The sequence below is a fragment of the Acromyrmex echinatior genome, chromosome 12 (genome assembly GCF_024713525.1).
Source record: "Acromyrmex echinatior isolate Ae372 chromosome 12, ASM2471352v2, whole genome shotgun sequence".
NCBI classification, from domain to species: Eukaryota; Metazoa; Arthropoda; class Insecta; order Hymenoptera; family Formicidae; genus Acromyrmex; species Acromyrmex echinatior.
The window spans coordinates 3,947,860-3,961,124 of NC_141863.1; the positions used below are offsets into that span (position 1 = coordinate 3,947,860).

A 13,265-nucleotide genomic window follows, 5' to 3' on the forward strand; every position below is an offset into this window, starting at 1 on the left:
ATTAATCGTACTGTGCGCCGCAGATTCGCGCGCGACTGGACCGGCGAATTCCATAAATTTAGGAACTGCCGATCGATCGAATCGTGTCCGTTCATCAGTGTGTCACGTCTGACCGAGCGAATTTACCGCAAAACCGGACAGCAGTATCGAATGGATCACCGATTTTTAAAAAATGATGAATAGCAAGTCCCATCGGTGTTAGTGCGATTCGCATTGATAGGCTTATTGTTGTAATTACGAGCGCGGACAAAAGACCATTTTTACGAATAATGGCTTGAATGCGAAAGATATTCTTGAGTTTTGCGGTAATGAGATTCCGATCTTAATTCCTCGCCAGTAATGTTAGATTTTTAAGATATAATTAATTGAAAAAATTGAAATCTGTAAAAAATATAAGTATATATATATATATATATATATATATATAAATGAGTAAAATAAGTAACAACGCTATATTTTTATAAGGAACTGTAGAACTATGGAGAGAAAGAGAGGAGGGAGGGAGGGTACTGGAACTGTCACTTTCTTTCATATTAGAATAGAATGTCGTTCTAACTTCACGGATACACTCAAAAGTGGAGTATGTAAAATTAGCACGACATTTTATTAATGCAAGAAAAAAATGACAGTTCTAGTAGCGCTTTTCATAGCTCAATTCATTTACTTACAAAAATAAAAGAGTTTCACATTTGTTATATTAAAAAATCAAAATTGAAAAAATAGCAATTGAAACTCTGTTTAAAAATGACTGTAGAATTTTGCTAAAAATAACGAGAAATGTCGCTGAAATTGCGATCGATAATCGATAAATTAATGGCACAATACTTTTTTTCATGTGTTGTGATATCTTGTACTCATACATTTAAAGTTCATTAAAATTGGGAATAATAATTGTTGGAATTTTGTTTTTAAATTACATATATTAGTACAACTTCAACGATATGAGAATTCATTATGGAAGAGAATAGAGCAGTTTTTGAGGAAATCAAAGAGTGCGAATTATCACGAATCGCTCACTTCTGACGCTGTAGCTTTACGCTTACTCAAAATGACAGTTAAAGTAATAAGTAATAATATAAGTAATTGTGTATATATACCGAGTCTTTTTGGTAGCGTAAACTGCAGTTATCAGAAAATAAAATACTAAATCTTGCGGGCGTTCCATTACATCGTATTCTCGCTTGCTTGCTTACAGACCGGAGCCTGCCTTTCAACGTTCAAAGCCGTCCGCTCTCAACGTTGGCGGCGGCGCGGAGGCCGGTCGTCTCCCAACTTTCTTATTCAAGACATTTTGAGAGCAATTTAACTTGGACTTTGGTCAAAGAGTCCCAGTCTTGGAGCCGCCTTGTGAGAAGGGAATTAAGAGCGGAAGGAAAGTGACTGCCGGGCCGTAATACGGCCGGATGGAATACGGAGGAGTGGCTTGCGGGAGGTTGCATCGTTCATCGCGGACAAGTTAAAAAAGAGAGATACATCCCGGGAACCGTCGGAGTGCCGCCGTTGTCGAGATTCACGAGGTGCATCCGGCTGGCGGTGCATGCGACCGGTTCGCCATCGGCTGTCCATCGACGACCAAGGTTCGCCGTACGGTTATGCTGGTGGCATCGCTGCAGGTGGCCGCCAGCAAATGCTGTCATGCCGCTGCCATGCCAGCCGGCGGCCCGGAGCCGGCCGCTGGTCACGACGTGGTGCCTGATCAGGCCGATCCGTTGCTCTCTGCGCGTAGGACTCGCACTGCTGCCCCTGATCGTCCTGTTAATCTTGGCCGGCCGCAGTTGTGCGGCTTCCTCGCAGCCCGTGACCCGCTACGCCTCGCGCATCGTCGAGACGAAGAGCGGACAAATACGTGGGATACTTCAGGTATGTATCGATTCTTCTTGCTAGGACCCGAACCGGGAGGGGATGGAAGAGAAGGAAGGTGGAGGAAATGGAGGAGGAGTATGACAGGGTGTGGGGTATCGAACGACGTACCACATCCCCGGCAGGATTTGGATATCCTAGGCAGGTGGAACGAACGCATTGGAGCCTGCTTGCTCGGACATCGAGTTCGAATCGTGATTCGCGGATCGGCTAGTTGCCGGCAGTATTACGTCGCTGTTTCCGCGATGTACACAGCGAAAAGCGAGATTTATTGCTGGATTGACCCTGCGGAAGCGGGATTTTTCTGTCCGTCGTCGTTCGAACGGGGTAGCTCGCTCGAGAATACCAATTATTTGTGATAACGCGTTTCATTTTTTCATAATTCTAATATCAGTTTTTTAAAGAGATGAAGGTACGTTTTTTTTTTTTGGTAAAAAAATAACATTTCCCTCCGCTAAATTTCTCGACGTAAAATTGAAGCTGTATACTATAAAATGGAACGGTATTCGCTAGTAATCGATTGCAGAATCTCTCGCGCAGGTCTATTCTTCCTGTTTATACAGGTAACGGGCGGTGGTTATGATAGTGGATATGCGATGACATGAATATTTGGATATTATGTGTACAGGATGAGATAATATCTTGGACATGAATTAATCTCCTGCTGTAGTTCACGTGCGAAATGCGAATCAATTTTGGTCAAGAGCTGTATAAACTAGCCCAGTTAAATGTCTTGTTAACTAATATCGAAATAATAATTATAGCTACAGCAGGGCGGCCGAGTGCTCTCTATTGAGTTCTACGTTACGTAATTAATATCTATTTTCATTTTAACAATACGCTATCTATTCTCACTGATGTTACAACGTATAATGGTAAGCGTTAATAATACATGAATAACGCTTTTAGCATGCGACATTACGGAGAGTTTAACGTGTACGAACGATGTTTCCGCGAGATTTTTAATCTTCGCGCGTCGAGCGCGTTCGGCAAAAACGAAGATAAAAACTATATCTAATGTTCTCTCATTAACATCCCGAGGAACGTTGGGTCCCCGGCGCATTAATCTTGTGATTTCAATTACTTCCACACTACTGTCTTCCTACATCTCTTAAATTTGACCGCGTCGCCGCGTATCCTCCTTTTCCTCGCGCTTTACTTTCTCCCGTTTTTCTGCTTCTTTTTCTCATCACTTGTTCCGTCCAATCTAACTCGTCCTCAGTGCCCAACACCTCTTCCCTTTTTTCTCTCTTCTCGTTGCCCACCAACGTACTCTTTCATTAAATGCGTTACTCTGTCCTCCTATCACTCTCACAAACTTTACAGACCTTCTCCCCGGCTTTTCTTTCCTCTGGCGTCAGTTTCTTCTCTTTTACCATCCCTTCAACTTATTACCGCACCTAAATCCTGCTGTCGACTCGACATTAAAACTTCCCTTTGCCTGCTAAGTATCTTTACCAACCGATAGCTCTTATATCCTTCTCATGGCTTTTTTTATTGCTCTAATTAACTAAGAATACGTGCGTCGCGCTCGTTAACTTTTTCGTCGTATCTTTACACGCACGCGCACACGCACACTCAATGAGCTGAAAATGTTTATTGACGTATAAGCTTTAAAATATCTTTAAGAGTTCTTTAAGAAAAGTCTTAAAAATATTTCACAAGGAACACGAAAAGATATCTTAAAATTGTCATATACGTGTCGATCCGTTTTATCCGTTTATTCGGCAATATTTGGAAATTAATATTTCGTTAACTGTTGCGAAAATTGCAAAATGATAGAGAACTTTTCAATTTAATTTTCTATTAAAAATAGCACTGTATGATTAGTGGACGTTATTTCAGTTACACGTGTATGTATACATTTTCTCTCGCAATTAGTCAAGCACACGCGTTTCCTCGAAAGAAGCAGCAAGACTAATTATCCTCGTCAAACCGTACACAGCGAAAGAATTCGCAACGAGTACAAGCTTTTATTATAGCTAGACTCGAAATTTCGCGAGCGGAATTAAAATAATTAAATACGAAACGTGTATACACAGTAGAAAAATCCCTGTCTTTTATCCTCCGTCCTACTTCCAATATACTTCGCATAGCTGCGCGCCGCTGCCTGGAGCGGGAACTAAAAGCGGTTCGATATCTCGATGTCCCGCACGACAGCGAAATTTTTCCAACAGACAATTTGCTGGCAGCTCGTCTATCGGAGCCGAAGCGTTTTCACAACACCGATCAGTCAGAGTGGGCGAGGCCGATTTGACATTTACCGCGGCATTCGCTACGCCGGATGGTAGACATCAATTACGTCTAATAGATATTCATATCGACAAGAGGCGGATCGATGGACGTGTCTGATGATTCAACCTCGTGCCGGCTCGGCGCCGCGCCGCTCGCTCGCAATACGAGCCGGCAAATTTCGCGTTTCGCGTTAAAGTATCCCGCAGGCGGGATACCGTCAACCGCATATATCCCCGCCATCTCCACCACCGGTGGCTTCACATCGGCGAAAATAAATTCGCGGCCGCGGAATAGTTGGGGAATTGCGGGGAAATCGGCCAATTTGATGCCTCGGTATCAATCCGCGCGGTGCATCACCACCGATATCGTTCGGCGACACAATAACGTATCGCAGTCCATGGACACGTTATACGTGAAGGGATCGTAGAGCTTTCATCCCCGCGTGTTATTTAACTTTCTGACATTTGATATTTGCACGTCGTTGTTGCACTCGCGAAATTACGAATCCCGTTCTCCCTCAAAATTGCCGCGCCCGACCCCGTCGAAAAAGGATCGCGAGAGCAACGTTAAATCCCAGTTGCTCTTCGCGCAATCCCGGAATTTCATCTCCGCGCTCTTATCAAGTCTGTGTAAGGCGCGCGTATATATACAAATTATACAGGATATTGCAGCGTCGTTGGAACTTCGATACTTCGAGGAACAATGTTGGCTTATTATAACTGCTACGAGCAAAGGGCGAAATAATTGAAGCGTAGGCAGCATTGGAGTAAAGCATGCTCGCGATTCGTAGAAGGATCCACTTTAAATACATAGTTACGTCTAAAAGCGGATCTTACGCGTGGGTATTACATGAACCACCACTGTCGATTCATCCCCTTCAGCGCCTCATTTTGCTCGTATATCCCGACCAAGTTTCCTCCCGGGATCGGCTCGTCGCTAAAAGAGAAATCGTCGAATACGGATTATTTGTAGGGGCGCGTGTATTCGTAATGCCATCACCGACGTCTCACGCGATTGAAACATCCGCGCGCGGATCAGACGGGGGACACAGTCGCTTTGGCGGGAATTGTGGATCCGCAATTTACCGGCCTTTTTTCGCCCAGCAGTCCCCGGGCGGATGGATGGATAACGAGAAAACTTTTTCGCTCAGGACGCCTCGTGGCCTTTACATTACGTCGTAACGTGCCGCACAACTCACGGTTGTCGTTTTTTGTTCGCCCCGCTCGCTCGCGTTCGCCGTTCACCGGTCCATTTCGCACGATCGACCGCCATACGTTTTGCCGGAGGAAAACATTGCTCTGTCAAACGCGCACCGACTACAGCGATCGCGTTCCTTCAGTCCCTTGCTCCTCCGCTGTGATATATAAGCAGAATTATTTTGCATATTGCCGCCCTCAGGCACGTACAGCCGTTGAATCTTGAGCGATGCGAATCTTGAACGATCGATTATCGTTATGCGTTTGCGAGACTACGTCGTGTTCGAGATACACGTTTATCGTACATCGGACGTAGATATTGATAGAGATACATCGACGTTTGTAATATTTATTAACAGTACAAAATTACCTTTTAAACATAAAAGGTAGAAAAAGGTACTGAGAATAAAAAATTTGTGCTCGTCGAAAAAAAAATGTATTAAATTAAAAAGTAAAACTCAAGTGGTACTATCTTTATTAATTTATGTATGATAAAATCTCAGTGATACGTATCTTTGTATATTTTCATTGAAGATCTTCTTATTCCAAGTGATAGTAATTTGAATTCTTTTTCAAAAATTATCATATCACAAAATTGCGTTTCCTTATGCAAGTGTATGTATCATTTGTATAAATGACTTAATATTAGTAATTGGCACGAAAATCTCATTGATAAGGATATATCGACGTTTGGAGGATGTATTAATTCTCCTTATGAAGCATATCAGTTGAATATTGAATTTTCTACGTATGCTGAGTTCGTAGTAGAATCTGGGTCAATTTAATTCGGACATTGTCCTTATCGAAGATACGGTCTTTCTTCGGCATTCGCGTATAAGCCATCCGGCTGAGCATAATCCGAGTATTAAACACGTCCGAATTCACCGAACAGAAAGCGGAAATATAATTTCCCACTTATTTATACGCGAATCTCGGAGATGAAAATCGCGTTAATCGCATCCGCATTTTATCCACAGAAGAGAGAGAGAGAGAGAGAGAGAGTGAGAGAAAGAGAGATGCGCGCGCGAAAAAAAAATTGTTTATAGGTGCGCGTTTTTTAATACAATTATCGCGCCCGGTTTACGAGTTATATCCCGTATTCCGAAACTGAAACGCATACGTTTGAAGCGCTTTACAAATTTTTCACGACGCATAATAATTCCCCGCGAAAACTACATCTACTGGTATCCCATCGCGGAATTTTTTTTTCACTACGTCCGCGTCTGTCAACGGCCCGATTGGCATTGCAAATGCATTAACGTATGCTCTTACTACGTTCGTCAATTTGCCTTTGTACTCGGAAATTTGTCTTCGTCATTTCTCTAGTTTGGAATTTCAATCTTGGAAATATTTCCTCGGCAGAGAAGTGCCGATATATTTTTTTTCTGTTTTTTTTTTTTTATTACGCTATCCTTTATAAATACGCGGGGAAAAAAGTTGCTCTCTTTTTTTTTTCCAGCCTACCCTCATAATAAATCTCTCCTTTCTAATCGGCAATCCTCTTGACTAAATGCAACTTGACCATCGTTTGCGGCCGCGTCTTTATTCGCCTTTACATTCATTGGACGCGACCAATCTTCTTGTCTATTTCCAGCTGCATTCACGGGGGAGATTTGTTGCGAAACAGCCGTTTCGCGACTTTGAAGCTTAATAAATTTCTTTTACATTTATGTGCTCTATAACTCATTGAAACACACCGCCACCAGCAAAAGCTTCCATACGACCGTTATTGGACCGTGTGTGCAGGCTGACGTAAATCCTCCGTATCTTCGCCATTTTTCCGCTCGACTTCCTTTGTCGCGCACATAATTTATTGTACCTCTAAATTTACGTAATTTATCGTCCCGTTTAAATCATCTTTCTGGAATTTTTACAACAACAAACTGTATAATTGTTGCCGCATCTACAGTCCGGTATTCAGCTCGATAAGGATTGTATAATTATTTTTCCAACGCAACTCGCAACTCCATTCGGCCTCTGCCCGACTTGGTTGAAACCAAGCTAAAGCATCGGGTACGTCCCAATTGAGAAAATACATCGCATTTTCTATTTTATAAATGGAGACCACATTTTACCGCGATATTATCTCGACCATATAAAATTCGAAGCATAATTTCCGCCACTAATTAATGCGAAACTCCTATCCGTTATCACAATTAAACGTATACGTGCGAATATGCAGAAACACGGTATTAATTCACTTCGCTTTAGCGATGTTACGCCTGTCCTTCGCTCACTGTTGCATCCGTAATTTATAACGTAACCAAATTTATTTCGCTTGTTATCATTTCCATGCGCGGGACCTAATGAATATCGCGCACGAGAGAAATGTAAACAATCTCTTTAGGGTAACAATTGTCGCGGAACGAATAAACGTATGCAAATTGTCAAGCGCGAATACTGCAATTGTGGTGCAAAATATACATGTAACCGAAAAGATAAATTCGCAAAGCCTCACGAAATTATCCTGTCTTCAGATAAACAGGCGTTTCTCGCTGCGTTTCGTATTCCGTTGTACGTCCATTTTCTATCGACTTACCTCGACGTACTCCATACGCATTACATCGAATACCGTATACATCTGATAAACTTTTTTTACCAGCACCATTTCGTTTGGGATGCATCGCAGATGGGATCGACAGCGCTTCAATGTCTGGTAACATCCTCCGCTTCTCTCCCACGTGTTTCCGTTTACACGTGCGCCGGTAAATGTGAGCCATCAATTTCACTTTGTATCCAGAAGAGAGATTTCAGGATAGCTTCTCGTCTCGTTATTCCGATACTCGCTTTTCTTCGTCCCATTGAAGGAGGCAGAAAAAGAAAACGGACGATTTTACCTTTGCCCTTCAAACTCTTCGCTTGTCCTGGAGATTCTCGACAAACTCCTGGCTCATTGTTAAACTCTTAAAAGGGAGGAAGGTATTTTAGAGAGAACATGAGGGATAATCAGTTGTCGTCTCGTTGAAATCAAGAAGAAGGTTTGCCACAAAATTGGAAAAAAATGTCAAAGAAATTGAAAATGGTAAGGAAAATTGAGAAAAAATCAGAGAATTTTTCAAAATTTTCTGAAAAAATTAAAATTTCTTGGTTTTAGAAATTTAATATGCATGTGTCATACTTACTCAATTTTGGAATACTATCAAGTTAACAATTAAAAGGAAACGGTGTGAGCAACATTAATAGTGATTTACATATTAAATTGTTCCCAGTAAGATACTTAACGATTTCCAAATCAGAACAAAAATACGGAAAATTTCAAAATTATTATTGAAGTATCAGGGAAAAATTATGAAATTTTAGGAAGAAGAATTTGTGACAATTCTACAAACATACATGCTGTATAATACATCTTAATTTTAATGACGAATTTTTCAAGTAGGTCGAAGTGAATTTTTGTCAAAAAAGAAAAAAAACGTCGAAATGCTAATGTCTCCTAAAGTCTATTACTTCTGGCGAATCTATAGTACCGGCCGGCCGGAGTAAATCCCCAACTTTGCAGTTCGGTATGAAAAAAAGACGGTTTTTTTTTCGCATTCCGCAAATAATGAGAATTACGATCACGTCTGCGGGCGACTGATTTCGAAATAAAATTCGTTCTATTCGCCGAGAGATTATAATAATTCACCGGGCACCGTTACGCAGTCCGCCCACGAACCGTTCCGCATTTCTGCCACCCTCCCTCCCCCCCTGCCTTCCGCATCTCGCCCGAAAGGAGCAGACAGAGGCAATAATCCGGCCATAAGTTTCATCCCATCGTGCAGATAAGATTATTGCGCGACTATTACTCGAACTGAAAAGCGCTCGATTGAAACGGGTGGGAATCTAACAATAGGCGGTAGAAACATGGTACGCATTAATCTTGGTTTCTTAATTGTCGGAACAAATTAATAATTAATCTTTTATCACGGGTATAAAGCTAAGCGAAAATTTTTAATACACGCAATAACGAGATGGAATTTTTTGCTTATTGAAGTTTACAACGTCAAAGTTTCACGATAAACGTTAATTGTCTAATTTTCTAAAATGTTAGTATAGCTTTTGTGAAATTGCGTGACATTCATTATCTCAAATTGGCGCAATTAATGGACGCTAATGTCATTGAAATAACAAACTGCAACTTGTTTCAAAGGTCAGCGTGCGTAATTATTTTTGGGAAATGGAATATCGTAAAATGCAAAGGCTCGAAATCGAGGCGTGTTTAAATTGGACTCCAATTTAATATTTAAATTTTATCGAATTCGACACACGCCGTGTCAAACTGCATCAATCACGACACGCGGGTGATCGTGCTGCATCAAAGCGTGGCCGCGCAAATTTCGGCGAGGAGATTTAATGGTGATTCGTTAACGGAGTAAACGTACCTCCGCTTCAATCGGAGATTAATATCTCGAATTTTCTCGCCTCGACCTATTTATCCCGCGTTCGGACTTTTAATTCACAAGCAGCAGCGCTGGTGCATTCGTGCGTCATCAGATGTATATGTAATATGGACATGTACAAAGAGGACCGCAACTGACAGCATATGTACAGTGACGTGCAAAAATTTCCGGCCGGTGACATTTTATGCTCTAATTTATAAAAAAAAAAAAATCCTGATAAATTTTTGATTATTATTGGATATTAGTATAAGATGTGGATAACGAACTCTTGTACTAACATCCGACAATGATAAAAATTTTATTAATTAGAGTACAAAATGTCACGTCGAAAATGCTGAAGTGTAAGAGAGATTTTTGTAAATTTCTCTCTCTCTCTCTCTCTTTCTCTCTCTGTGTTAAAATCTCTCACCCACCACGGAACTGATTTCATAAAGAACGACGTACGATGAAAGCAGTAGGGTCGAAGAGAAACTGCTTGTACTTGTAACGCCGTTCTCGCACGCGAATCTTTTCACGAAAAGGGGCGTCCCTTTCGTCGAACACACGCGCCCGTGTGTTTCCATTTTCTTGCGATTTCGCACTAAGCCCCCCTCCCCTCTCCCTCTCCCCCCCCCCCCTGCACCGTTCTCCCATAATGGGAATTTATTTCCCAACTACGTGATAGCTCGCCCAGGGAATACGAAAATGAATGCCGTGATCGTAAAATAACAAGCTGCGCCATGAACCGGGACGAACGTGCACGTACATAGGAAATTTCAAAACTTTCTCTCCCTCTCCCGCTTACTCGAATTTACTTGTTATTTTTTTAAATTTTGTTTTTTTACCCTACGCATAACGTGTCGATTTATCTTCTCCTTTTTTAATATTTTTACCGCCGGATGAGAGTCAATTACGAGATCGTCAGCCAGAATAAAATTCGCAAACTCATGAAGCGAAATTAATATTTCATCCTATGTCATCGCCATCATCGCCCGGGATTTTATGGGAGCCTCGATAAGCACCGATTGTTATCGGCAGTCGTATGACGCGCATTTAATTTTTAATGCAATTGGAAATGTCGAATCGAATAACTCTCATTTTTGCCTCTCTCTTTCTTTTCTTTCTCGGTCTATCCTTCTCTTTTTTTTTTTCTTTAATTTCTTTCTCGTACTCTTTACATCACATTTTTTTCATCGATCCTGCGACGAAAACGCGACGCCGATACGTTAAGGGAACTTTGTAATTTCCAGCGCGAATCGTAGAACGACCATTTCGACGGACCATTCCAATTGCGCTCGGTGACGCAATTAAAGTCGAGCCGCGGCAAACGAGATCTATCGGTCCTTCCAATATAATTGTTTCCATGATGCGACCGAACAGTAATTTTTCCCGCTCAGTTACGTCATGAGAAGTAGAACTTTATAAGATCCATTCATTTCCGCGAGTATTTTCAAAATAAATGTCGCGTTTAAAAGAAACAATTATTATTATTCAATCTTATAATTTAATTAATATATATATGTATATCATATATTTATCGTCTAATAGCCAAAGACTTTCCTTTGTAATTCGAGTCGCTTTTTGTTTATTTTTCCTTTTTTTTTTCCAGTTTTCTTTTTATTCATCAAAGGTGAGAATCAAGGCTCGCCTTTTCGCACAGTGTTTTTAATCATCGGTTCGTTTAAGGGAGGCTGGATCATATCTTCTTCTCACGCGAGCCGAGTATCTTTCGAATCACTCGCGCTTCCGACGCGCGTAGGGGATGAAATGGATATTGGGTGCAAGGGTAGAAAAAGAAAGAGAGAGAGAGGAGGAGGAGGAGGAGCTTTTCTAGCTTTCCGGCTGTCTGTTTCCGTTTTTCCCTGCCGGAGAGATCCGTGTGCCCCGAACAGAGAGAACGATGTATCTCCGTGGAGGAGCATCCAAGCGTATTTTAGAAGCTACTTGCGCGAACGGACGGTCGAAGAACAAGAGAAAGGAGAGTTCATGTTTATCAATTTCAAAGATATCCCAAGACGCCGAATGGAATCGATAAAACCGCGACCCTGATAAAACCCAGGGATAAAATACTGATACATACAGACATCGTTGTATCTCCGATAAAACTCGGAGATAGATATCGGTCACAGTTTTAGAATAGATAGCGATGAAATCGATAAATATAGATAGTTCGCCGCGGATATTAAATCTATTCGTATCTATTCCTATCTCGTTGCAGGAATTGAACAGCCGACACTTAGACCCCGTGGAAGTGTTCCGCGGGATACCTTACGCTGCGCCTCCCGTAGGAGATTTAAGGTTTCGTCCTCCGATCTCGCCGATACCTTGGAACGGTGTCAAGCTGGCGGATACATTCGGCGCGGTGTGCCCGCAGAATTATCCGGACCTCACCAATAACACTGCCGCGCTCTTGCAGATGCCGCAAGGCAGGTATCAGCAGCTCAAAAAGATGGTCGTCTTCCTGGCCAACCAGAGCGAGGACTGTCTCTTCCTCAATCTGTACATACCCGGAAGCGGTAAGAATGCACTTGTCGGTTCTACTTAATAGTATTTGATCGTATTAAGAGCCATTAAAAGCACGTAGAAAAACTTAAGTAGTATGACGTAAGTAATGAAGAAATCAACATGTTGAATGATTGCTTGCTTATATTATGGTTTTATATTCTCGACTATGATTGACTGATTTACTTATTGGTTACGTCTTTCTGCTTAAATTTTTGTGTGCTATAACTCTAATCGTTACACAAACCTACGTACAAGTTGAAGAAGCGTTATTGAAATTATTTTAGATAAGTGATTCCTCATTGCACATTGCGTGATCCACTTTCTCGTAATACTTCCGTTCATTAGGAATTAAATTATGACGTAATGTCTTTTGAGAGAGAAAGAAGGTTTCTTTTTTTACGAAAGAAGGGCAAGGTCATACGATAAATAATATTCTAAGAGGGGCTATGCAAAATTACGTTTCTATTGTCGCCTAAAGTACCTCGGCAGTAACGTAAAGTTTCTCAGTTCTGACAGAATAAAAGGGATAATAAGTTTTAATGAAGGTCTTTACTCTTCGGGAAGGTAGTAAAGCTACTCCACATTGAGTTAATGAAAGTTCAACTCTTACTATCTGAATAAATAATGTATTTTTCACATCTTATTATTATTTATTCAAGCAGCACAGTTTACGAGCGTTGCAACTCAATTATCAAGTCTCGATCGATATTTATTTCAAGGGGAACTCACGCACGTATATATCCGTTATAAATTCTTAAATAAAAAAATTCTGTATTAAAGTTCTGTAATAAAAAATTAATAACTTTTAATGGTTCAACGCGCTCGTTCATTGTGATTATGAAGGGGCGCAAAAGAAAAGACTTAAATTGATTTCACGCTTAAAATTATGTATCGACAGGAAGACGTCCAGGAGATGCAATCGACCGAGGTTAATTTTATACGATTAAAAAGAATTTTATATGCCGGAAAACAATACGTTACATTGGAACGTTATAAAGTTTTGAAGCCGCGCGGCCATAATTCGGCTCCTGAAATTCTCAACTATATTATCTATCGGAGCCGACAATTTATGCGTCCGTATAGTATTACATGGCACAAGTTGCTTCCTAAA

The 13,265-nt window shown here is 41.2% G+C and overlaps 1 protein-coding gene across 5 annotated transcripts in view; it reads left to right on the forward strand.

Moving 5' to 3' along the window:
• NLG-5 (neuroligin 5) overlaps nucleotides 1-13,265 on the forward strand; it is a 271,314-nt gene that overhangs the window by 233,802 nt on the left and 24,247 nt on the right. For all 5 annotated transcript variants that reach the window (XM_087411741.1, XM_087411742.1, XM_011066032.2 and 2 more), the window contains 2 exons: nucleotides 1,196-1,860; nucleotides 11,868-12,165. In XM_087411741.1, coding sequence (XP_087267867.1) covers nucleotides 1,636-1,860; nucleotides 11,868-12,165 — 523 coding nt within the window. In that variant the 5' untranslated portion in view covers nucleotides 1,196-1,635. The remainder of the gene's footprint in view (nucleotides 1-1,195; nucleotides 1,861-11,867; nucleotides 12,166-13,265) is intronic.